This window comes from Hemiscyllium ocellatum, chromosome 12 (genome assembly GCF_020745735.1).
Source record: "Hemiscyllium ocellatum isolate sHemOce1 chromosome 12, sHemOce1.pat.X.cur, whole genome shotgun sequence".
NCBI classification, from domain to species: Eukaryota; Metazoa; Chordata; class Chondrichthyes; order Orectolobiformes; family Hemiscylliidae; genus Hemiscyllium; species Hemiscyllium ocellatum.
In genome coordinates, this window is record NC_083412.1 from 63,147,746 (window position 1) to 63,174,642 (window position 26,897).

Consider the following 26,897-nt stretch of genomic DNA (forward strand, 5'->3'; position numbering starts at 1 on the left):
ACTTATTATTTCTCTCTCGAATGGATAGCGATGACTATGGTTCTTTGTTGATCATTGCTCTGGAATTCTTGAATTGCTATTCTTTGCTTGATTTCTTGCTTTTAATTTGCTTGTTTAATTGTCATATTGTTCATACAAACAAATTTATGAATCTTTTCTTTGCATTTACCCTTAACTTGCTGATATTACTTATTTACCTTCAACAGATATCCTGAAGTCTGGTTTACCTTCTGCGTAAGCAACTTGTACTGTATACTTTCAGTATCATGTTATCATGAGTAATAATTCAGGAATAAATTCAATAAATTCAATTTACATATTAAAACACCTGCATGGTGTAACACACCATATTACTCCAATGATAGCTGCTTGTTCTAACTCACTAACTCTCATTGCTGTTTGCTGTTGCCAATAAAGATTCCTCAAATGCCTCATGTCTTCATAATTTATTCCAACTCTTAGCAGGGCATCTATTAATCCTTCATGTTTCACTGTGTAATCTTCCTCATAATCCACAATACACATCTCACTTCCATTGCTCACTCATAAATTACCTTCTAAACAAATATTGAAATGTATATTCCATTTCCATTTCTAAACTGTAATTCTCAACAACTTACTTTTATTTTTCTATCAATTAAGAAAGTACAAAGATTTGCACAAGAACCAGTCACTTGCTTTATTTGTGCTGAATTGTTTGGCCAGCCTGCTACGCCCTCCTGTCACTGCTGCCCTCCTTGTGGATCCAAGTGTCTTCTTGCCATTCATATGAGTATCCCCATTGGGAGGAAGTTTGAGCTCCAAAAATAGAACCTGCAACAGGAATTAAATTGCTGAGTCTGAGAAACTTTAGGGCTGGAATAGATAAAGTTTGTCTTCTCATGGAATCAAAGGAAATGGGGAGTGAGATGGAAAATGGGGTGAATGATGAGGCAGACTTGATAGGCCACATGGACAAACTGAGGACTGTAGATGCTGGAGATCAAAGTCAAAAGGTGTGGTGCTGGAAAAGCGCAGCAGGTTAGGCAGCATCCGAGGAACAGGAGAGTCGACGTTTCGAGCATAAGCCCTTCATCAGGAATACTCTCCTGCTCCTCGGATGCTGCCTAACCTGCTGTGCGTTTCCAGAGCCACACGCTTTGACCTTGATAGGCCACGTGGTCAACTCCAGCTATTTTTCCTTGTGCTCTTACAAACAAGTTTAGAACCAGGTTGCTTTCTGAATACCATTTCACACCATTGATTATTTTACAAGTATTCATACTGAACTATAACACCAATGAAGATTACATTAAAATAATTGGTGCACTGAAATCTATTGGCTGTATACTGATTATATATAAAATCCTAATTTTATAAAATGTTGGACCAAAGCTTGGTGGATGGTATGAACTGTTAGCGCACGTACTTTAGGTTTCAATCAGACATTGATGCTTAGTACATTTATATTTCAACCCAATATTAAGTCTAAATTCAACCAAAAACATTACCAATATCAGGGTCTGAACTTAGTCCCAACAGAAACTGCAATTCAAACATTGCACTGAAATGGACATGGGAGATATTCAAAGTCAACTCAAGTGACATCTTCGCTGATGTAAGGGCAAATTAACTCTTATACCCTCATTTAATCCTCTTCATAAAAACTCTACCATATTCCTCAACATTATTGCAGATGTATGTTACAATCTTACCTCAGCAATATCATCTGGACTGGTCAGGGAGAAGCTGTGGCCTACCAGTTGGTAAACCTGTGCCTCTATGAAAGCTAGCTTAGTTTGCATTAAATATTTCTGGTTCTCACATTCAGCTGTACTGAATCCTATTCCATTCATCTCCAGCAAGGCCAAGCAATACTGAGTCTTCATTTCAACATTCCAAAATATGTCTGCAACAAAACAAAGAAAATTACACATTAGAAAATTTCACACCATAGTTGAGGTATTTCACAAGAGAATTCTCCTAAGTTAGCACAAAGGCTTTTATTTCTGGGGCTTTGCCTGTCTTATTCTATTGCAGGTTCTCAGCTTCCTCAGTCAAAAGCTCTGAAATTTCCTTTCTACACACTCCACCTCGATTTGCTCTTTACAACAGTCTTTACTTTTGGGATGGCATAGGTTAATTATGGAACATATCCCCCAAGACTTCCTTAGGAGTATAGTGCATCAGAAAACAGAACTTTGTTATAGGACTTGGCAGCCCTTTTGGGACTACATGGACACAGACTTGTCCGCTATACTGATTAGGGCCTTTGTGCAGCTGCGAGAGCTGTGCCTGGCAGGCCAGGGGCCCCTGGGAGGGAGAATCCCGAATAAATATGGGATGCCAATTAATGCTCCCGGTGATGGGGAGCTTTGGTGAGGTTGCACTGAGTGCTGTAATTTAACTTAGTTCAATCTAATTTAATTTAGTTAATTTTGTTTAATTATTTATTGAATTGCAGTATGGATAGATTTTTTTCTCTACTTTGTTTGTGAAGTAGAGTAGTAGTTCGTTTATTGTTATCATACTATAAGATTGTCATACTATTTTATACGAAGTTTATAAAAAATTCAAAATCTTTTTCAATAAAAAATATGCATTAAAAAAACTCCTCAAAATCTCCCTGAAAGACTAACATTTTGGTAATCTAATATAATATTCGCTTAGATGATTCAATGACATACATTTTATAAAATACTGTGATGTATTTTGGGATGTTTCATTACATTAAAGGCACTATACAATTGTATAGTATTGTTAGCTCAAACTGGTCACCAATCCAACAGGATTACTCTGCAGGTTTTGGAACAGTTTATTGAATCTGCCCTATCTGAATGTCCACTCAGGTTATAAACCCGCTGACAATCTTGTTTAAACTGTCCCCAAGAGCAAATCTCCCTGCAATATTTATCTCAGTCTTTTTCAGCCACATACTGCCAAGTTCCATCTCCCTCAGAACCAATCCCAATGCCTCAGGAATCTGATGTCCTTCCTCCTACACTAGCTTTCCAGCCACTGTTCAATTCATCATTTCTCCAGTTTCTATTCTAATTAGCACATGGGTTCTCGCTTAACTAGTTATGGTCTTCCTAGATAAGGTTCACAAGAATATCTCTCTCTCTCTCTCTATATATATATCTAGCTACTTTCTCAGTATGGCATGCCACCTTCAAAGATCTATGTGTACAAATTCCCAGACCTCTCTTTCCCTCCATCATCTTTATAATTATGGCATCAAATATATATTGATTCCATTAATCCCTCTACTAAAATGCATCACCTTTCACTTTTATGTATTAAGTTCCACACATGCCTATTCTTACCTATGTTCTGTTGAAGTCTCCTTTAATGAGCACCTCAATTAACTGCCATTGATTCTAACCATTTCCCAAATTTGGATGGTTCAACAATGCAATTTTAAAAACAGAATATAAGCCAAATATGAATATTTGTCCAAAAGAGGCTATTAAACAATTTGACCTCTATTTCTTAAGATATGATTCAGTCCTGATCCATATCATATCACAGGATCTCCTGCTTACCTTGCAGACTTTCTTTCTTAAGCAGCAAATGAAGTTGATTCATTATATCATAGACCAGTACTGACTCTATGGAGGCTCTGGTCCGCCCAGAGATGTCAATGTTCACACCCAGCCCTAGACTCTGAACGCCATAGCTGGTGCTCACACCTTCCAGTAATGAAAGGTGCTGGGGGAGAAAATTGGTCACCATATTATGAAGCGTTCTCTCTTTGGAGCCAGGATCCAGCAGCCAACATGCTACCTGAAGGAGAAAACAAACATTTAATTCATTTCCGCTCTCAAAGTGACATGAAGTGGAAGTGAGTTCCTTTCTAACTGACTCAGAATTCCAGTAAATGTTAAGTAAAACCTTTGGATCTTCATAGACGCCTTCCATGGAGATGTTGCAAGCCTCAACGAGAGTTTTGTAGTGTTGCTTGAAGTCATAAGTAATAATAGAGCGCGGTGCGTCAATCATTGTATCTTGCTGTAAACATGAACGTACATGAAGAAGCCTTTCTTTCACTGACAGTTCAGGGTCTAGAGATGGAGGAGCCAAACTGTCGCTTAAATCACCTTTTAAAAGAAATTTAAAATACTTTTAAAGATGTATACAAAATAAAATTACAAATGTGCAACCAATTTAACTATTCCATGGTGGAGGTTGGTGTATAACAGTAACAAATAGGATTATACAAACATAGAAAATAGGAGGAGTAGGCCAATTGGCCGTTCAAGCCTGTTCCACCATTCAATATGATCATTGCTGACTGTACAATGCGGTTAACATAGTAAGATGCACCAAAGTACATTTAGGAGTTTAACAGGAACTGCAGCTTCAATATTACTAGATTTATGTGTATGTTGCAGAAGAAAAACAAAGTGAACGATAGACAAAGCTGACTAGGTTAAGATATTTGATTGCTGGGAGAGAGAGTAGAGTGATCTGAACAAATCAATCCAGGGCAAAGATTTCCCAGTATAATTTAGATTGTCCTAAATTCTATTGTTTAAGTCATTTTCTTACCAGTAATTTCCTGAGTCTCCTGCAATGAGATGTAGTAAGCATCCTTTCCTCCCCATGACACGCACAAACCTACTACAACAAGGCCTTTGTGACTGCTCACTTCAAATCCATTTGTCTTGGTCTGAATCTTTACAGCAGTCTTGTCTAGAAAACAAATATAGTCATTAAAATGAAATTAAAATTCTATATATTGATTGCGCAGACACATGGGTCAAACTGCCTCTTTTCACACACTAACAATTCCGTTTCTCTGCACTCAGCATACAGAAAAATGAATTCCTTTCTAGGAATGTATTGTACACAATGTTCAAATGCAAATGCTTGATGCAAATTTATTCACCCAAATAGCCATCAACTAAACACACACAAAATGTCTCTTTGCTTCGTACATAGGAAGTTCCTACCAATATAGTTGGCTACATGCCCATCATCTTATGTCAATGGAAGGACATTAACATCAAGTTGTTTGACTGATGAACTAAAGAGGGCATTTGCAGCTATGAGTGGCACATATTTTACCAGAGACATTCAAACACTTCAGAAAACTTGAATGCTCTTCCCACCCATCAAAAATAAAACAAGGCATTTGTACAAGGATTTCAGATTTTAGCAAGTTGATTTTTTACAAAAATCTTAAGTGAGCTAGATGGTATGGGGGTTTCATAAAAGTCTAGAAAAAAATTGGGTGCAAAAGCAATGCATTAGAGCGATGTAGTAGAGTTCCCTACAAGTGGTGTAGATCTTAATGCAAATAAGCTTGACCTCTCTCATTCTGGGTCCAGTGGGCATGGAATCACAACAAAATAACAAAAAAACTGAGCATAAGTCAGCACTAATTTGACTAACTACAAGCTGCCATAAAATGATTGTTGAGAGAAGTGAACATTGTCATTTTTTGTTGGCAATGAGATACCCTATTGAGGCAGATTTGAAGTATTCATTAGCAGTTGGGAACAGAAATAAGTTACATTCAAACTTCTTTTCCCATTTAGAGAAAGTAGAGTTTCCTCATCATGCAGAAGAGAGATTGGAAAATTTCTGTATCGGCAATACCTGTGCAGGAAATACTGACTTTGAAGTAAAAATTTACACGATGTGACATTTGGCAAAAGTATCATCTAGAGCAAAAACAAAAATTGCTGGAAACGCTCCTCAGGTCTGGCAACATCTGTGAAGAGAAGTTAGAACTCCGAGGAAGAGTCACTCAACATGAAACATTAACTCTGATTTCTCTCCACAGATGCTGCCAAACCTGCTAAGCTTTTCCAGCAATTTCTGCTTCGGATTTACAGCAAGTGCAGTTTTTTTCATTTTTTTTTAACCATCAAGTGCAGTTTGTTGCTGCATAGATCGCTATGTTTAATAAATACACATCAAACTACACACCTTGCTTAAACCTGCCACCTATCTCGGAGCTGGGTGACAAAACATGTGGCTTTTTCTCACAAGCAGCCGTGAGTGAGAATCTTGGTTTCATTTTCCACTCCTTCATAAATGTCTGGAACAGGGCTCGGCTACTCGCCACATCAATAATGGTGAATGTTTCTGCACTGCAAGAGTTGGGCGATGGCGATAAATGGTCTTGTGAAAGTTGAAGTGAAAACCCTTCCCCTACAAAAGAGCCATCAGCATCACCATTAACGTCCATCACAGGACTGCATTCAACATGATGTGATCGGGGACTTCCCGTTTCTTCTCTCCCAAAGTCAGAATGACGAAAAGAGCAAACAGGAGTTATTAATGGTAGAGATTGTTTTTGGCACTTTTCAGCAGTCACCGCAGTCAAAGTGGGTTTGATTCTAGGAGTCACAGGTTCATTGGGTGGTGTTGGAGGAACTTCATTTCGACTGTCTGGTCTGGATTCAGGCAGCTTTTCCATTTGTAAAAGTGATGATTGGTTACTTATATTTGTTTTTTGGCTCTGATTTAGTGAGACCTTACTAGCGGTCTTCTCTGTTTGACATAACATCAGCACATGCTGTGGATTTCGAGTTTCAGATGTTTGTGTTGCATAGTTTGGAAAACCATCAACTTTCGAGAGATTTCTCAAACAGTGGTCTTTCTCCTGATCATCGGTTTGTCCATTTATATTTGAATATTTCTGATCCAAAGGCGCTGACAATGGACTTAGTAGCTCATTTACCTCTGGACTTCGATCAAGTGGAGGGTGTGACTGCATCGATTTCCTGTTCTCGGTCACCTTATTTTTTACCACACAGTCAGGTAACCCATTAGTTAATGTGCCTTGATGTGGGTTGCCACTTTCTATTTGACTATTCAGCTTCTCCTGTTCTTGTAATCTTAAATCCTCAGCAATGTCAGATGTATCAATGTCCAGATTGTACATGCTTAACTCCCCCAGGCAACCAGTGACAGAATTGCCATTTTGGTAGGAATCTCTAAAATCAGAGAAATTGAAGGACAATTCATTCCAAGGTAAATTTTTCTCAGGACCTTCAGCAACAATTTTCTGCACGCCATTCTGATCCTGACGTATCTCATCTTCTATTACCAGGCTGAGAGAAGGCTGATTTTCCAGGATCATATCTGTTTTAGGCAGTGGTTGCTGGCCAGGTGGAAATACCTGTGTATGCATATCATCATTGGAGGAAACATCCGTAAAACTATCAAATAAACTACCACTGATGTTCAGGTTGGTCTCGTAATCAGTACTGGAATGAACAAAAAGCTCTTGTAACCGGAGCACTCCATCATTGCAACTTGGAATATCCAGTACGCTATTCAATTTTTGAACTGGAACAGTTGAGACACTTTCTTCAATAGAAGCTGGTGTTTTATAATCCAGCATGAAATTCTGCAGCTGGGTATCAGTTAAAGATAAGTCATTGGCTTTCAATGAAGATGGACCCGTTTCAGATGAAGGAGCTGGAAGACTATTAGGTGATCCTATTATGGATTTAATTAAGTTGGAAAACTCTCTTTTTCCAGAGCTCTGTACCTGATGATCAGAAGAACCAAACTGTCCTACCTGAAGTATTTTCTCACTTACTGCAGGCTTATGTTTCGATGTCTCATTTTCATTTGAAGTGTTACTGCTGGATTGCTTTGCACTAGTTCCAACAATAACTGTGCTCTCACTGCTTTCTATTCTGAACTTGAATTTGCCGGCTAGGTTAGTCTTGTCAGAAATCGGCAATGCAGTGGCAGCAGCTTGCTCTATGATCTTTTCAATCTGTGAATCCAACTGAAAGCTCTCATCAAACACTCCTGTGACAGAACACATCACAGAGGACTTGTCTTCAACAACGTTTCGGCCGTTTATATTATTTTCCTCACCAACAGTTACTGGATTCCTGTGTATTTTGGGATTTACAGCATCAATAGTATTGCTCTCAGTCTGAACGTGGTGCAAAGTTTGAGCTGTATTTTCTCCAACATTCTTCTCATTTTTACTGTCACCAACACGTTTCTTGTCATTAGCCACCAAAAAGGAATTATTTGTATTGATAACGTTTTTTACAACTTGTATATCATTGAGAAAACGTTGCCCAACTTCTGACGAATTCAAACTCTCCACATTCGTCTTACAATGCCCATCAACTGAGAGAAAGATATTTTCCTCAGAAAGGCCATTTGATGGTTGCTTGTTAGCAGATTCCCTACTGTAATCAGAATCCAGGTTTTCTGTATTCTTGTCATAACATGCTTCAGTCTTGGTGGCAATATGTTCCAATGAGTCAGTGACTGAAATACCTGTAACTCCATGGCTTTTCCCAGATCCCACTGAATTCGGATTTATGGATGCAGCATTACCATATTCCAGACCATTCTCAGATACAGCAGCTGCCAGGAGAGGCTCTTGCTGTTCCACAGTTAGCAACTGTTTGGGGGCCCATTCAATACCCATTGAAGCCAGATCTTGTTGAAGGAGATTCCTGGCCTCTTCCACAATGAGGACAGCAACATCTCTCTCAGTTAGGCCTTTCCTTCCACTCACCCAGATACAGCGAGTTTTCCTGCGTTCCAGAACTTCACATTCACTCTCATCAACTGCTTTCCTGGAACTGATAATCAGAACAAAAGAGCAATCCTTTATTAAACAAGTTTTGAGCTTCAATACTTATTTTCTTATTTTAGTTTGTTGGTAAGCGCATTTCTGGCATGATGACAGTTTCAGTAATAAAGCTTGCAATAATCCTATCACAAACTTTACACTTATCAGAAGATTGGAAGTTTACAGAATGGAGAAGTATTCTGAAAAAGCTATCCACTCAGTTGAGGATCCAACTGAAACAGCTTTCTTATCACCAGCCACTGAGCCAACTCTGAATCCCACTTGTCGCCTGCACTTGGATCCCAGGTGTTTTTAAGCTTTCTGACCACACTGGTAAGTGGGACCCTTACAAATGCTTTGCTGAAGTCCACTGAGTTTACACTAAACACGCTACTTCAATTGACACTTCTTCCTACATTTACCAACAAAAATTCAACTTAGACACAATCTTCCTTATCAATCCATGCTGACTGCCCTTGATTAATCTGAGTTTTTCCAAATGGTATTATTTTCCCAACAACGGACCAGAATTTGACTGATTGGCCTGCCATTTGTCAGTCTGTCTCACTGCTCTCTAGTTCTTTTGCACCATGCTTGCAGCGAAAAATGTTAGTCAACATCTTCACTAGCTTTCCCTTATTTTTCTCAACCTATTTCTCTTGGGACATATTTCATCCGGTCCAGGTGAGTTCACCACGTTCAAACTTCTCTTCTTGCATTCCACACTTTATTCCATCCAACATTTTATACTCCTCCTGCTTAACTACAATGTCTGTGCTAGTTCCTTTATTGTGAGCATAAATGCAAAGTATTCATTCAGAATAACCACGTATTGCCCATATCTCCACACAGTGTTACCATTTTTGGTCATTCCTTTTCTATTGACTTGCTGTGCGTTTATAAAACATCTCTGGGTTTTCTTGATAATCCTTTTTCATGTCCTCTCTTTGTTTTTTTGATTTATTTCTATAATTTCACTCTTGCACAAAATCAATTCTATTGTGTAGTAAAGTTTACCTCAGGTTATATCTACAGACTTATTACTCTTAAAACCCAAATATAACACATCCAGTTAAAGCTCTACCTTTTAAATGGGACAGCGTTTCTCAGAGCAGTTTCTACATCAGCAGGATTCCCCTGTGCCAACTCAGATACTGTGCCAAATCCAGCATTATACAACGCTCGAGCACGCTGTGCATTCAGCAAAGAAATCCGCACCAGATCACAAAGTTGTCGCTGAACACCAAAATTAAGGCGACTTTGAAAGTGTGAAAGCAGCAGCTCCATATTATGCCAACCAAGTCGGTTACTAAATACTGTTATCATACCTGTAGAAGTTACAAAAGAACAATTAACAATTTCATTGCCTTCAAATAGCTTTAGAAAAGAACTGTGTTTCTCCAAAGTAAATCAATCAAAGAAGATTAAATTTAAAATATAAGCTGTAACTATTAATTTAACCTGGGGCAGTGTTTTGTAGAGGGATAAGATGGTGTTATTTTCTGGGTCTGTAGATTGTGAAGGAGCAAAAATGGCCTTTAATACAGTGATATGTACTTCTTGTCAGATGTGCGAGTTTTAAGAGAGTTTAAAGGTTACTGCGGATTATATCTGCCATATGGGCGGCACGGTGGCACAGTGGTTAGCACTGCTGCCTCACAGCGCCTGAGACCCAGGTTCAATTCCCGACTCAGGCAACTGACTGTGTGGAGTTTGCACGTTCTCCCCGTGTCTGCGTGGGTTTCCTCCCTGTGGGTGGGTTGCGCTTCAGCGGGGCGGTGTGGACTTGTTGGGCCGAAAGGCCTGTTTCCACACTGTAAGTAATCTAATCTAATCTAATCTAATAAAAAAAATGCTGCTGGCTGCAAATCTTATCAGATCGAATGGATCAGTCAGAGAGACAGTTACAAGCAATGAGGAATTTGCAACAGCAACAATATGTGATGGATGGCAGTTATAGGAAGGGGGGGAAAGTCTCAGATACAGTCACAATGATGGGTTAACTCCAGGAAAGTAAAGAGAGGTAGGCACCTAGTGCAGGACTCTTTTGTGGATATACCCATTTCAAACAGGAATACTGTTTTGGAAAATGTAGGGGGTGATGGATTCTCAGGGGAACGTAGCACGAACAGCCAAGTTTCTGGTTTGAGACTGGCTCTAATGAAACGAGAGGTACATCGGCTTCCAAGAGATCAATTGTGTTCGGGGATTCTGTAGTCTGAGGAACAGACAGACGTTTCTGTGGCCAGCAGCAAAAAAGCAGAATGGTGTATTGTTTCCCTGATGCCAGGGTCAAGGATGTCTCAGAGAGGGTGCAGAATGTTCTCATGGGGGAGAGGGGTCAGCAATAGGTCATTGTCTACACTAGAACCAATGTCATAGGAAGGGAAAAGGCTGAGATTCTGAAGGGAGATTACAGAGAGTTAGGCAGGAATTTAAAAAGGAGGTCCTCAAGGGTAGTAATATCTGGATGACTCCCAGTGCTACGAGCTAGTGAGGGCAGGAATAGGAGGATAGAGCAGATGAATGCATGGCTGAGGAGCTGGTGTATGGGAGAAGGATTCACATTTTTGGATCATTGGAATCTCTTTTGGGGTAAAAGTGACCTCTACAAGAAGGATGGATTGTACCTAAATTGGAAGGGGTCTAATATACTGGCAGGGAGATTTGCGAGAGCTGCTTGGGAGGATTTAAACTAGTAAGGTGAGAGGGGGGGGGGTGGTCCCAGGGCGATAGTGAGGAAAGAGATCAATTTGAGACTGGTACAGGGTTGAGAACAGAAGCAAGTCAAACAGTCAGGGCAGGCAGGGACAAGGTAGGACTAATAAATTAAACTGCATTTATTTCAAGGCAAGGGGCCTAACAGGGAAGGCAGATGAACTCAGGGCATGGTTAGGAACATGGGACTGGGATATTGTAGCAATTACAGAAATATGGCTCAGGGATGGGTAGGACTGGCAACTTAATGTTCCAGGATACAAATGCTACATGAAGGGTTGAAAGGGAGGCAAGAGAGATGGGGGAGTAGCATTTTTCATAAGGGAGAGCATTACAGCTGTGCTGAGGGAGGATATTCCTGGAAATACATACAGGGAAGTTATTTGGGTGGAAGTGAGAAATAAGAAAGGGATGATCACCTTATTGGGTCTGTATTACAGACCCCCTAATAGTCAGAGGGAAATTGAGAAACAAACTTGTAAGGAGATCTCAGCTATCTGTAAGAATAATAGGGTGGTTATGGTAGGGGATTTTAACTTTCCAAACATAGACTGGGACTGTCATAGTGTTAAAGGATTAGATGGAGAGGAATTTGTTAAGTGGGTACAAGACAATTTTCTGATTCAGTATGTGGATGCACCAGTAGAGAAGGTGCAAAACTTGACCTACTCTTGGGAAATAAGGCAGGGCAGGTGACTGAAGTGTCAGTGGGGGAGCACTTTCGGGCCAGCGACCATAATTCTATTCGTTTTAAAATAGTGATGGAAAAGGATAGACCAGATCTAGAAGTTGAAGTTCTACACTGGAGAAAGGCTAATTTTGACGGCATTAGGCAAGAACTTTCGAAAGCTGATTGGAGGCAGATGTTCACAGGTAAAAGGATGGCTGGAAAATGGGAAGCCATTGGAAATGAGATAACGAGAATCCAGAAAAAGTATATTCTTGTCAGAGTGAAAGGAGAGGCTGGTAGGTATAGAGAATGCTGGATGACTAAAGAAACTGAGGGTTTGGTTAAGAAAAAGAAGGAAGCATATGTAAGCTATAGACAGGATAGATCGAGTGAATCCTTAGAAGAGTATAAAGGAAGTAGGAGTATACTTAAGAGGGAAATCAGGAGGGCAAAAAGGACATGAGATAGCTTTAGCAAATAGAATTAAGGAGAATGAAAAGGATTTTTATAAATACATGCAGGACAAAAGGGTAACCAGGGAGAGAATAGGGCCCCTCAAAGATCAACAAGGCGGCCTTTGTGTGGAACCGCAGAAAATGGGGGAGATACTAAATGAGTATTTTGCATCAGTATTTACTGTGGAAAAGAACATGGAAGATACAGAATGTAGGGAAATAGATAGTGACATTTTGCAAAATGTCCAGATTACAAGGAGGAAGTGCTGGATGTCTTGAAACGGGTAATGGTGGATAAATCCCCAAGACCTGATCGGAGGTTGAAGGATGACCTTATAGAGGTTTACAAAATTATGAGGGGTATGGATAGGGTAAATAAGCAAAGTCTTTTCCCTGGGGTTGGGGAGTCCAGAACTAGAGGGCATAGGTTTACAGTGAGAGGGGAAAGATATAAAAAAGACCTAAGAGGCAACTTTTTTATGCAGAGGGTGGTACATGTATGGAATGAGCTGCCAGAGGAAATGGTAGAGGCTGGTACACTTGCAACATTTAAGAGGCATTTGGATGGGTATATGAATAGGAAGGGTTTGGAAGGATATGGGCTGGGTGCTAGCAGGTGGGACTAGATTGGGTTGGGATATCTGGTCAGCATGGACAGGTTGGACCGAAGGATCTGTTTCCATGCTGTACATCTCTATGACTCTATAAGAGACTTTAGCCAGCTCTAGTTAAAAGCAGCATATACTGGTTTCACTTAGATCTTTTGTCTTTTTTTTATAACTCTTGCCTGCATAAGTTGCTGCAGACTGCTGCAGAGATTGAAGCTGTCCTCGACTGCAATGATATTTCTTTGCAACAACTCCGAGAGGAACTTCATTGATTAAATCGAGTAACACAAGGCTAGTGAAAAATCTGGAGCAAGAGGAAAATTAGCAATTAGACATGTGCATTTGTCAGAATTCATATTATCATAGCACAAAAACTTTACACCAGAAATCCTACAGCATTCTAGAAATCATTTTCAATGCTTTCACTACTTCGCTCCCTACTGTCAAAACTTCAGTTTAAAATCAGACTTTCTGAGCAGAATCTGTTTTTCAACAACACATACGGACTAACTTTGGAAACAGGCAAGAATTAACCAACAGCTTCCAATGAAACAAAGTCTTAAAAATAAACTCTTATAATGTAACAAGTTGAATTTAAATTAATTATGTATAAACTACACTGAAAATGCAGTGATCCTCAAGGCTATCAATAGTTAAGCCATAAGCATACCTAACATTCTATTATATGCATATCAGATGTAGAAATTTATCTAATTTGCAGCAGCAGAATAGTTCTGTGCTGGGGGCCTTTAGGTATTTGGATGCCAGGAAAGCTCTCAAGATTACAGCGCCAGAGACCCAGGTTCAATTCCCGCCTCCGGCGACTGACTGTGTGGAGTTTGCACGCTCTCCCAGTGTCTGCGTGGGTTTCCTCCGGGTGCTCCGATTTCCTCCCACAGTCCAAAGATGTGCAGGTCAGGTGAATTGGCCATGCTAAATTGACCGTAGTGTTAGGTAAGGGGTAAATGTAGGGGTATGGGTGGGTTGCGGGTCGGTGTGGACTTGTTGGGCCAAAGGGCCTGTTTCCACACTGTAAGTAATCTAATCAAGATAATGTCTTGAGAGTAAACAAGCCACAGAACAAGAGTCTGTGGGAAATGATTTGCAGCATTAAATGGATACAATAATGCTATTCTATCAACGCCATTAAAGTAAAATAACATTAAGTGAGTCAGCATTAAGCAGGGGTTAGCTGTATTCACTTCAACCATTCCCTATGGTAGCAAGTTCCACATTATCAAGCCTTTGTATTTATAAAGAAGTTTCTTCTGAAGTCCTCATTGGATTTCTTGGTGATATTTTATATTAATGAGTCTGGTTTTGATCATCTCCACAATAAAAGTGAATTTGTCTGCATCTACTCTTTCACTCTTAATTTGAAAGACCTCTTTTTCTTCAGCTTTCTCCTCAGAGATTGAGATATACCCTTTTTATACTTTCCCTGGTGGTCTCTAGGTCCTTTAGGCTGCAAAACTAGAAATCTGCAGGGGTACCTTCTAACCAGGGTTCAATACAAGTTTAGCACAGCTTCCTTACTTTTCAATTCCATCCCTTTAGAAATGAAGCCTAAACTTTTGAGCCCAGATTTTATAGCGATTACCATATATACTGGAGTAATTTGTCAAATGTTTTGACTACTTTTTAAGGTTAACTTTATGGGATCGACTTTTACACGAATACTACTTTTGAGGGTCTGAAATTTGTGCCCATCAAAATTCATACCGTACCATTTGCAGAAGCCCAACTGATCTCTAAACGAATAAAGAAAAACATCATGGTAATTCTCAAAACCCGGAGAACAACATGACAGCCAGTGGAATGGAAACTGGGAGCGGAGTGGGCTGGCACACTGATTCATAAACATTGATCTGTTATCTGTGAAGAACTAGGGTCGACTTTTACATGAGATATATGGAAAATTCCAGGTTATTTGACCAAAATTAGGGGATTGACTTTTACGTGACATCAACTATATACAGTAGTTTGGAAGATTTTAAAAAGTGGCTGAAGTGAACCATGTTAAGTGTGAGTGTGCTAGTAAATACTTTGCGATTTCCTATTGCGATGTAAAATAAAATAGTCTTATTGACGCACAGCACAGAAACAGACACCGCGGTCCAACTCGTCCATGCCGACCAGATGTCCTAACCTAATCTAGTCCCATTTGCCAGCACTTGGCCCATATCCCTCTAAGTAAAAAATAAGGTCTGCAGATGCTGGAGATCACAGCTGCAAATGTGTTGCTGGTCAAAGCACAGCAGGCCAGGCAGCATCTCAGGAATAGAGAATTCAACGTTTCGAGCATAAGCCCTTCATCAGGAATAAGAGAGAGAGAGCCAAGCAGGCTAAGATAAAAGGTAGGGAGGAGGGACTAGGGGGAGGGGCGATGGAGGTGGGATAGGTGGAAGGAGGTCAAGGTGAGGGTGATAGGCCGGAGTGGGGTGGGGGCGGAGAGGTCAGGAGGAGGATTGCAGGTTAGGAGGGCGGTGCTGAGTTGAGGGAACCGACTGAGACAAGGTGGGGGGAGGGGAAATGAGGAAACTGGAGAAATCTGAATTCATACCTTGTGGTTGGAGGGTTCCCAGGCGGAAGATGAGGCGCTCCTCCTCCAGCCGTCGTGTAGTTGTGTTCTGCCGGTGGAGGAGTCCAAGGACCTGCATGTCCTCGGTGGAGTGGGAGGGGGAGTTAAAGTGTTGAGCCACGGGGTGATTGGGTTGGTTGGTTCGGGCGGCCCGGAGGTGTTCTCTGAAGCGTTCCGCAAGTAAGCGGCCTGTCTCACCAATATAGAGGAGGCCACATCGGGTGCAGCGGATGCAATAGATGATGTGTGTGGAGGTACAGGTGAACTTGTGGCGGATATGGAAGGATCCTTTGGGGCCTTGGAGGGAAGTGAGTGTGGAGGTGTGGGCGCAAGTTTTACATTTCCTGCGGTTGCAGGGGAAGGTGCCGGGGGTGGAGGTTGGGTTGGTGGGGGGTGTGGATCTGACGAGGGAGTCACGAAGGGAGTGGTCCTTGCGGAACGCTGATAGGGGAGGGGAGGGAAATATATCCTTGGTGGTGGGGTCCGTTTGGAGGTGGTGGAAATGGCGGCGGATGATACGTTGTATGCGGAGGTTGGTGGGGTGGTAGGTGAGAACCAGTGGGGTTCTGTCTTGGTGGCGGTTGGAGGAGCGGGGCTCAAGGGTGGAGGAGCGGGAAGTGGAGGAGATGCGGTGGAGGGCATCGTCGATCACGTCTGGGGGGAATCTGCGGTCCTTGAAGAAGGAGGCCATCTGGGCTGTGCGGTGTTGGAATTGATCCTCCTGGGAGCAGATGCGGCGGAGACGAAGGAATTGGGAATATGGGATGGCGTTTTTACAGGGGGCAGGGTGGGAGGAGGTGTAGTCCAGGTAGCTGTGGGAGTCAGTCGGTTTATAATAGATGTCTGTGTTGAGTCGGTCGCCCGAGATAGAAATGGAAAGGTCTAGGAAGGGGAGGGAGGAGTCTGAGACAGTCCAGATGAATTTCAGGTCGGGATGGAAGGTGTTAGTAAAGGTGATGAACTGTTCAACCTCCTCGTGGGAGCACGAGGCAGCGCCGATACAGTCATCGATGTAGCGGAGGAAAAGGTGGGGGGTGGTGCCAGTGTAGTTGCGGAAGATGGACTGTTCCACATATCCTACGAAGAGGCAGGCATAGCTGGGGCCCATGCGGGTGCCCATGGCGACTCCTTTAGTTTGGAGGAAGTGGGAGGATTGAAAAGAGAAGTTATTCAGGGTGAGGACCAGTTCAGTCAGTCGAAGGAGGGTGTCGGTGGAAGGGTACTGGTTGGTGCGGCGGGAAAGGAAGAAGCGGAGGGCTTTGAGTCCTTCGTGATGGGGGATGGAGGTGTACAGGGACTGGATGTCCATAGTGAAAATAAGGCGTTGGGGACCGGGGAGGCGAAAATCCTGGAGGAGGTGGAGGGCGTGGGTGGTGTCCCGAACGTAGGTGGGGAGTTCTTGGACTAAAGGGGAGAGGACCATGTTGAGGTATTGGGAGATGAGTTCGGTGGGGCAGGAGCAGGCTGAGACAATGGGTCGGCCGGGGCAGGCAGGTTTGTGGATTTTGGGCAGGAGGTAGAAACGGGCGGTGCGGGGTTGTATGACTATGAGGTTGGAGGCGGTGGATGGGAGATCCCCTGAGGTGATGAGGTCCACCAACCTCCGCATACAACGTATCATCCGCTGCCATTTCCGCCATCTCCAAACGGACCCCACCACCAAGGATATATTTCCCTCCCCTCCCCTATCAGCGTTCCGCAAGGACCACTCCCTTCGTGACTCCCTCGTCAGATCCACACCCCCCACCAACCCAACCTCCACCCCCGGCACCTTCCCCTGCAACCGCAGGAAATGTAAAACTTGCGCCCACACCTCCACACTCACTTCCCTCCAAGGCCCCAAGGGATCCTTCCATATCCGCCACAAGTTCACCTGTACCTCCACACACATCATCTATTGCATCCGCTGCACCCGATGTGGCCTCCTCTATATTGGTGAGACAGGCCGCTTACTTGCGGAACGCTTCAGAGAACACCTCCGGGCCGCCCGAACCAACCAACCCAATCACCCCGTGGCTCAACACTTTAACTCCCCCTCCCACTCCACCGAGGACATGCAGGTCCTTGGACTCCTCCACCGGCAGAACATAACAACACGACGGCTGGAGGAGGAGCGCCTCATCTTCCGCCTGGGAACCCTCCAACCACAAGGTATGAATTCAGATTTCTCCAGTTTCCTCATTTCCCCTCCCCCCACCTTGTCTCAGTCGGTTCCCTCAACTCAGCACCGCCCTCCTAACCTGCAATCCTCCTCCTGACCTCTCCGCCCCCACCCCACTCCGGCCTATCACCCTCACCTTGACCTCCTTCCACCTATCCCACCTCCATCGCCCCTCCCCCTAGTCCCTCCTCCCTACCTTTTATCTTAGCCTGCTTGGCTCTCTCTCTCTTATTCCTGATGAAGGGCTTATGCTCGAAACGTTGAATTCTCTATTCCTGAGATGCTGCCTGACCTGCTGTGCTTTGACCAGCAACACATTTGCAGCCATATCCCTCTAAACCCATCCAGATGCCTTTTGGATGTTGTAATTGTACCAGCCTCCACCACTTCCTGTGGCAGTTCATTCCATGCATGCACCAGCCTCTGTGTTGCCCCACAGTTGCTCCATCTTGTAACCAGAGTGCCTGCTGTGAATAGTTACAATGGAAAATATAATATGCTGGAGGTGCAGTAATACCAAGGTCTGTAAAAAGTGACAGTATAGCATGACACAGGGCTGAAAATCTGCTCTCTGCAATTTGCAATCTGAGCTGCATACAACAGAATGTAACTCACTAAAGCCTATAGTTTCCCCTTCTCGTAGACGAGGAATTCAAAAGAGAGAAAATTTAGAAGATAATTATGCATCTGGACAATATTTACTGCCTTCAAGTATACAAGAAATTGACAGTGACCTAACACCAGATTCTGCATCTATCTACAGCAGGTTAGGAGGACAAAACAGATAAACGCACAAACATGAATAGGGTTGTAGGAAATGAGGGCAACGGATAAACGATACACATATAAAAACTAAAATTAAATATGAGAATTTAGAGTGCGGCTGATTAGATTAGATTAGATTAGATTACTTACAGCATGGAAACAGGCCCTTCGGCCCAACACGTCCACACCGACCCTCCGAAGAGCAACCCACCCAGACCCATTCCCCTCCATTTACCCCTTCACCTAATACTACGGGCAATTTAGCATGGCCAATTCACCTAACCTGCACATTTTTGGACTGTGGGAGGAAACCGGAGCACCTGGAGGAAACCCACGCAGACATGGGAGGAATGTGCAAACTCCACACAGTCAGTTGCCTGAGGCAGGAATTGAACCCGAGTCTCTGGCACTGTGAGGCAGCATGTGCAGATCACAGCAGTCACATCTCATCTTTCTTAGTATTGAGGCATTTGTGGAAGGTAGCAACAATGACAAATTGCTTCTGAAATACAATGATTTATTGCATAGTCATGTGGGGACCTTGATGTACAGAAAAATAATAGGAGACAAAAATTTTTTATTGATGATATCCATTGAAGCAACGTTAACACTAACATTTTAAATTCAAATTCTGTACTAGCCTTTGTCCATTTGACACATAGAAATGCAAGAAACATGTTAGGTACAAAATTATTGTTAGGTACATCCAGTCCCTGTACACCTCCATCCCCCATCACGAAGGACTCAAAGCCCTCCGCTTCTTCCTTTCCTGCCGCACCAACCAGTACCCTTCCACTGACACCCTCCTTCGACTGACTGAACTGGTCCTCACCCTGAATAACTTCTCTTTTCAATCCTCCCACTTCCTCCAAACTAAAGGAGTTGCCATGGGCACCCGCATGGGCCCCAGCTATGCCTGCCTCTTCGTAGGATATGTGGAACAGTCCATCTTCCGCAACTACACTGGCACCATCCCCCACCTTTTCCTCCGCTACATCGATGACTGTATCGGCGCTGCCTCGTGCTCCCACGAGGAGGTTGAACAGTTCATCAACTTTACTAACACCTTCCATCCCGACCTGAAATTCACCTGGACTGTCTCAGACTCCTCCCTCCCCTTCCTAGACCTTTCCATTTCTATCTGGGGCGACCGACTCAACACAGACATCTATTATAAACCGACTGACTCCCACAGCTACCTGGACTACACCTCCTCCCACCCTGCCCCCTATAAAAACGCCATCCCATATTCCCAATTCCTTCGTCTCCGCCGCATCTGCTCCCAGGAGGACCAATTCCAACACCGCACAGCCCAGATGGCCTCCTTCTTCAAGGACCGCAGATTCCCCCCAGACATGATCGACGATGCCCTCCACCGCATCTCCTCCACTTCCCGCTCCTCCGCCCTTGAGCCCCGCTCCTCCAACCGCCACCAAGACAGAACCCCACTGGTTCTCACCTACCACCCCACCAACCTCCGCATACAACGTATCATCCGCCGCCATTTCCGCCATCTCCAAACGGACCCCACCACCAAGGATATATTTCCCTCCCCTCCCCAATCAGCGTTCCGCAAGGACCACTCCCTTCGTGACTCCCTCGTCAGATCCACACCCCCCACCAACCCAACCTCCACCCCCGGCACCTTCCCCTGCAACCGCAGGAAATGTAAAACTTGCGCCCACACCCCCACACTCACTTCCCTCCAAGGCCCCAAGGGATCCTTCCATATCCGCCACAAGTTCACCTGTACCTCCACACACATCATCTATTGCATCCACTGCACCCGATGTGGCCTCCTCTATATTGGTGAGACAGGCCGCTTACTTGCGGAACGCTTCAGAGAACACCTCCGGGCCGCCCGAACCAACCAACCCAATCACCCCATGGCTCAACACTTTAACTCTCCCTCCCACTCCACCGAGGACATGCAGGTCCTTGGACTCCTCCACCGGCAGAACACAACTACACGACAGCTGGAGGAGGAGCGCCTCATCTTCCGCCTGGGAACCCTCCAACCACAAGGTATGAATTCAGATTTCTCCAGCTTCCTCATTTCCCCTCCCCCCACCTTGTCTCAGTCGGTTCCCTCAACTCAGCACCGCCCTCCTAACCTGCAATCCTCTTCCTGACCTCTCCGCCCCCCACCCCACTCCGGCCTATCACCCTCACCTTGACCTCCTTCCACCTATCCCACCTCCATCGCCCCTCCCCTAGTCCCTCCTCCCTACCTTTTATCTTAGCCTGCTTGGCTCTCTCTCTCTTATTCCTGATGAAGGGCTTATGCTCGAAACGTCGAATTCTCTATTCCTGAGATGCTGCCTGGCCTGCTGTGCTTTGACCAGCAACACATTTGCAGCTGTGATCTCCAACATCTGCAGACCTCATTTTTACACAAAATTATTTTACCCACTTTACCTTTTAAAAAGATTATTAAGAGTAAACTCCACTTGTAGCAAATAATGGAAGGTGTGGTGAACATTGGGGTTAGAGTTGTAGATCACAGAAACAAACACTTCAGTCCAATTCATCCATACTAACTAAGTTTCCGAAATGAAGCTAGTCCCATTTATCTGCATCTTGCCCATATGCCTCCAAATCTTTCCTATTCAAGCATCTGTCCAAATGTCTTTTAAATGTTGGAACTGTACCTGCATTTACCACTTCCTCTGACACTTCTTTCCACATATGAACCACCCTTTGTGTGAAAGGGTTACCTCTCTGGTCCCTTTTAAATATTTCTTCTCTCACTATTCTCCATGATCTTCAAATCAGTGTTGAGATGATTGGAGAAAGGAACTGCCTCCCCTACTCAACCCATCCAAGGAAATGGAATATTCTGTCAGTGATCTGACAGAGAATAGAGAATATTCACCCAAATATGAAAGTTGCTTCTACCTAGATTCTTATGATTACATAGTGGGCAACATGTGGCAGGGTTGGTGCTGTTGGTGGAGCATGAACATAGAGATTAATTCAAATATAAAGTTGTTATATCAGTAATCATAAATTAAAGTATAACAGCTTTTCTTATAACTCAGGGACCACAACAGTCAATGGAAGCATTTCCATGTATCCTTATTCTAATCACGAACCGATATTCTGTGGAGTAGAAGGAAGAAGCACTGACAAACACAAAGATAAATAGAAGTCAAGAAATCATCAGTACCTTTTGTGAATAGCCATTTGTCTGCGTTGCTTGTCCGTCTTGGGAATAAGTTTGCCCCGAATTGATCGGGCCAAGAAACCTTCCTCAATTCCTACTAGCTCTGCTACTCTCTTCATTGAGGCTGACAACTTCTCCCACAAGCAGAAAAATTGATACCAGTCAATGGTTATCCATTCTTCATAGAATGGTGTGATCTGAAGTCAATGAAGAAAGAACTAAATGAGCAACCCATCGCAAGAACAGCATGGCATGACAATGACATATTTTGCCATGGACAGAACAGAGGGTATTGCACATACACGCGTCAGCCCTTCGTATGACACAGTCACTGACCTAGTTCAATTATGCAAGCAGATATACCATTACACTACTGAGAGTGCTCCTGAAGCACAGTTGTCATGAACATAGAACATAACAGCGCAGTACAGGCCCTTCAGCCCTCGATGTTGCGCCAACCAGTCATACTAATATGAAGCCCATCTAACCTACACTATTCCATGTACGTCCATATGCTTGCCCAATGGTGACTTAAATGCACTTAAAGTTGGCGAATCTACTACTGTTGCTGGCAAAGCATTACTACTCTCGGAGTAAAGAAACTACCTCTGACATCTGTCCTATATCTATCACCCCTCAATTTAAAGCTATGCCCCCTCATGCTCACTGTCACCATACTTGGAAAAAGGCTCTCCCTGTCCACCCTATCTAACCCTCTATCTTATATGTCTCTATTAAGTCACCTCTCAACCTTCTTCTCTCCAACGAAAACAGCTTCAAGTCCCTCAGCCTTTCCTTGCAAGACCTTCCCACCCTACCAGGCAACATCCTAGTAAATCTCCTCTGCACCCTTTCCCAAGCTTCCACATCCTTCTTATAATGCGGTGACCAGAACTGTACACAATACTCCAAGTGCGGCCGCACCAGAGTTTTGTACAGCTGTAGCATAACCTCATGGTTTCGGAACTCGATCCCTCTATTAATAAAAGCTAAAACACTGTATGCCTTCTTAACAACCCTGTCAACCTGGGTGGCAACTTTCAAGGATCTGTGTACCTGGACACAGAGATCTCCCTGTTCATCTACACTACCAAGAATCTTAGCATTAGCCCAGTACTTTGCATTCCAGTTACTCCGACCAAAGTGAATCACCTCACACTTTTCTGCATTAAACTCCATTTGCCACCTCTCAGCCCAGCTCTGCAGCTTATCTATGTATCTCTGTAGCCTATAACATCCTTCATCACTATCCACAACTCCACCGACCTTAGTGTCATCCGCAAATTTTCTAACACACCCTTCTACGCTCTCATCCAGGTTGTTTATAAAAATGACAAACAGCAGTTGACCCAACACCGACCCTTGCGCTACACCACTAGTAACTGGACTCCAGGATGAACATTTCCCATTAATCACCGCCCTCTGTCTTCTTTCAGCAAGCCAATTACTGATCCAAACTGCTATATCTCCCACAATCCCATTCCTCCGCATTTTGTACAATAGCCTACTGTGGGAAACCTTATTGAACGCCTTGCTGAAAAATCCATATACACCACATCAACCGGTTTACTCTCATCTACCTGTTTGGTCACCTTCTCAAAGAACTCAATAAGATTTGTGAGGCATGACCTACCCTTCACAAAACCGTGCTGACTATCCCTAATCAAATTATTCTTTTCTAGATGATTATAAATCCTTTCTCTTATAACCTTTTCCAACTTTTCCAACAACTGAAGTAAGGTTCACTGGTTTATAATTACCAGGGTTGTCTCTACTTCCCTTCTTGAACAGGGGAACCACATTTGCTATCCTCCAGTCTTCTGGCACTATTCCTGTAGGCAATGACGATTTAAAGATCAATGTCAAAGGCTCGGCAATCTCCTCTCTGACTTCCCAGAGGATCCTAGGATAAATCCCATCCAGTCCAGGGGACTTATCTATTTTCACACTCTGGATCTAACCCTAAATGCACAACTCAGTGTAGCAGCTAACTGGGCAAAGTGTAGTTACTTACAACTGCCACACAAATTGTATTGTTAATCATTGAGTAGTAAAGTAAACAAAAATGAATTCTCCATGAATGAAAAAAAGTCAATGAGGATTCTGCAGTCTTGAATGTAATTGCCTTTAATCTGAACTCATTTAGAATTTAAATCTTTATAAACTAGCCTCAAAGGATCTAGTAGTTCCTGAATTAAGTTAGATTATTTTGAAAAGGTACTTATTTGCACGACGTAACTCACAAAATACCAGATCCAGAATGTCTGCAGTCACACAAACACGTAACTGCCTGATGGAACTCAGTCAGTGTTTAGGTACCAGCAATTGAACTTTGTAGTCCGAGCAATGCATAAATGTACACTCTAGAAATAAGCTCATTCATTGCAGTCCATATCAATCTCCTAATTTAAGATTGCCTTTAAAAACAAACTCTTTGATCAATCTTTCGTTCATTGAAATCAAGGTATTGACCTGGGTCAAAACAAAAGGCTGATCCCAGGCCCTGGAGGCACCAGACCAGAAACTGCAAATAGATAGGGAGTATATTGCACAATTTTAAGAAGAGCATAGATGGACATGGTAGACATAGCTGTAAAAGTGACGTACTTCCGTAATTCCTATGGCAAAGCTAGATAAGGAAAAACTCAGAAAAGAAGAAGCCAGAACAAGAACTGGAAGACATCACACAACCACAATAACAGTTACAGTGTTTCGCATGTTAGAGGGGCAATTCCAAGATTTTGACCCTGTAACATTGAAGAACAGTGATATAATTCAAAGACAGACAATATTCTCATACATTGGATGCCCTAACTCTTCCACATGATAGACATTGCAGGTTTGGAAGGTGCTGTCTGAGGATGCTTGGTGAATTACTGCACTGTGTTTTGGAGATGGTACATACTGCTGCCAATGTGCATCAAAAATTAAAGAAGTGAATACTGAAGCTGATGGGTAGGGTGTGAATGAAGCAGGCTGTTTGTCCTGAATAATGTCAAGTTTATTGAGTGCTGTCAGAACTGCACTCACTTAGCAAGTGGAGAATATTCCATCACCCTCCAAACTTTTGCTTTGTAGATACTGGACAGGCACTGGGGAGGCAACGTACTCACCACAGAATTCCTAGCTTCTGACCTGCTTTTGAGTTTTGGGATAACAAAGACATGATTGAGGGGTTTAGTAGCAGGTTAGATGAGCAATGTTCTGGAGATGCAAATAGGAGCAACACCAAGGCCCAATATTTCTGTCCAGGCCTCTACTGTCATATGATACACCTTTGCAGATGACTGAAGAGACTAATCCATTGAAGGCAGGTTCTGCCAGAGAACTAGTGGGACCTGAAGAAGTCACCTGATGAAGGAGCAGTATTCTGAAAGCTATTACTTCCAAATAAACCTGTTGGACTATAACCTGGTGTTGTGTTATTTTTAACTTTTCCACCCCAGTCCAACGCTGGCCCCTCCACATCTTAGTTTCATAGGTAGCATGAAAAATAATTGATGCTAAATTGCAAAGAAAATGCCCCAATGTACCTGATAGAGAATATGAAGATCATTCTCCAAAACAAATCCTTTCATTGCTTTCTGCAAGTCAGCAAAGATTCTCAGTGCATCTGGAGGAGACAGGGAAGAAGCAAGAGTGGCTGCTCCTAACTGTGTTGGTCGATACAGTTGAACTATTAACAACAAAAAAAAATGAGGTAAGTACAATGAGACTATTAGAACTTTAAAGAGCAGGAGGCTGCCATTTGGCCAATCATATCCATACCAACTCTTTGAAAGTGCAGTCCAATTCAGTTCCAAACTCCAGCTTTAATAACATATCTACACTAACTAGTCTTTTTCAATTACTATCTTCAAGTTTTAGGTAAATATGTTTTGCCAAGAAGTGGAATTTAATGATGTAATCTATTCTGTGAATGAAGCATTATTTTTCAGTGTTCTGCAAAATGATAAGTCAACACTCAAAATATATCCACTGTGCAAGTTTAAAATGGCTATGTTTCATTCAAGAGGTGAATATATGAATGAATGTGGATTCTGAAAAAAAGGTTATTAATACAAAACATCTAAGAAATAAAGTGTACCTGAGACACAGTGGAAACTTAAAGTTGAAATAAAACCCAGACAATAACTGCATGGTTATACAGAGGCAGAAAAACTGATCTACAATAAAGATAAAGAAAACTATTTTTAAAAATATTTAGTATTTGGAAAAGAAAATATATACAGAAAAGACGGAACAACATGTTCCTTTGAAAAATCCAGAATTATTTCTAATATGGACAAGTACAGAAGTGATTATAGTAACATGCATTTAAGCCTAAGTAAACAAAACAGCAAATTGAGAAATAATTAAACTGGAAATCTTGTATGAATAAAAGCTTGCATTATACTTCCGCTTTGTTCTAGTACCACTTGACTTTTTGTTGAATATTTTTTATGTTTGAATAAGGAAATGCAATGATGCCGGCTCATAAATTCCCATGGCCCCAACAAAAGACATTAGAGACCACAACAGTCTCATTAGAGAGGAAAAAGGGAAGAAATCAAAAAGCAATAATTTCAGGTTTATATGGATTGATCTACCTACAAAGTGGTATGGTAGAGATTTGGTGGCATATTTTCATGCTTCCCAGTGACTGGGATAGGACATGGTGGAGGAAGAATCAAAATAATTTTCAAAAACAATCAACACTTTAAATAGACAGGTGAACAATATTGTGGAAGAGTAATATGTCACAATATTTCTAATAAGCCATGATTGAAAATATCAGGTTTCTATGTTCATTTAAAACATTTGGGAAAAAATGAACTGAATCGAAAAACAGTGCAAGGCAAACTCATCACAAAGTTTTAACTGTAAAAGCAGATCATACTGTGTGAATAAAAAGGACTATTGTTTCAAAACCCAAAGAACAAATGTACAACAGCAACAGTTTCTTAAAATGCTCCGTACAGAAAGTTAGAATATAGGAGCAACAGCAGGCCATTAGGGCAACTGAATGCCATTCAATATGACCAAGGCTGATCTCTATCTCAGTGCCAAACTCCCAAACTCTCCCCATTTCCCTTGATGCTAATATCTAGAAATCTATTTGCTCCTTAAATAAATTCAGAGAATTCCACAGGGACGCTGCTTTTAAGTGAAGAAATGTCTTCTCTTCTCAGTCCTAAATGACCTAGCCTATATCCTGAGACCATGACCCCTTGCTCTAGATAACTCCC

The 26,897-nt window shown here is 42.6% G+C and overlaps 1 protein-coding gene across 1 annotated transcript in view; it reads right to left on the minus strand.

Annotated features, from left to right (window-relative positions):
* The window catches only part of polq (polymerase (DNA directed), theta), a 91,415-nt gene that overhangs the window by 32,344 nt on the left and 32,174 nt on the right, over positions 1-26,897 (minus strand). The window contains exons 12-21 of the mRNA XM_060832792.1: positions 25,203-25,345; positions 21,673-21,866; positions 13,176-13,300; positions 9,630-9,873; positions 5,917-8,555; positions 4,531-4,674; positions 3,874-4,079; positions 3,525-3,765; positions 1,695-1,888; positions 679-813 (exon numbers count right to left, since the gene is read on the minus strand). Of these exons, the coding sequence (XP_060688775.1) occupies positions 679-813; positions 1,695-1,888; positions 3,525-3,765; positions 3,874-4,079; positions 4,531-4,674; positions 5,917-8,555; positions 9,630-9,873; positions 13,176-13,300; positions 21,673-21,866; positions 25,203-25,345 (4,265 nt within the window). The remainder of the gene's footprint in view (positions 1-678; positions 814-1,694; positions 1,889-3,524; positions 3,766-3,873; positions 4,080-4,530; positions 4,675-5,916; positions 8,556-9,629; positions 9,874-13,175; positions 13,301-21,672; positions 21,867-25,202; positions 25,346-26,897) is intronic.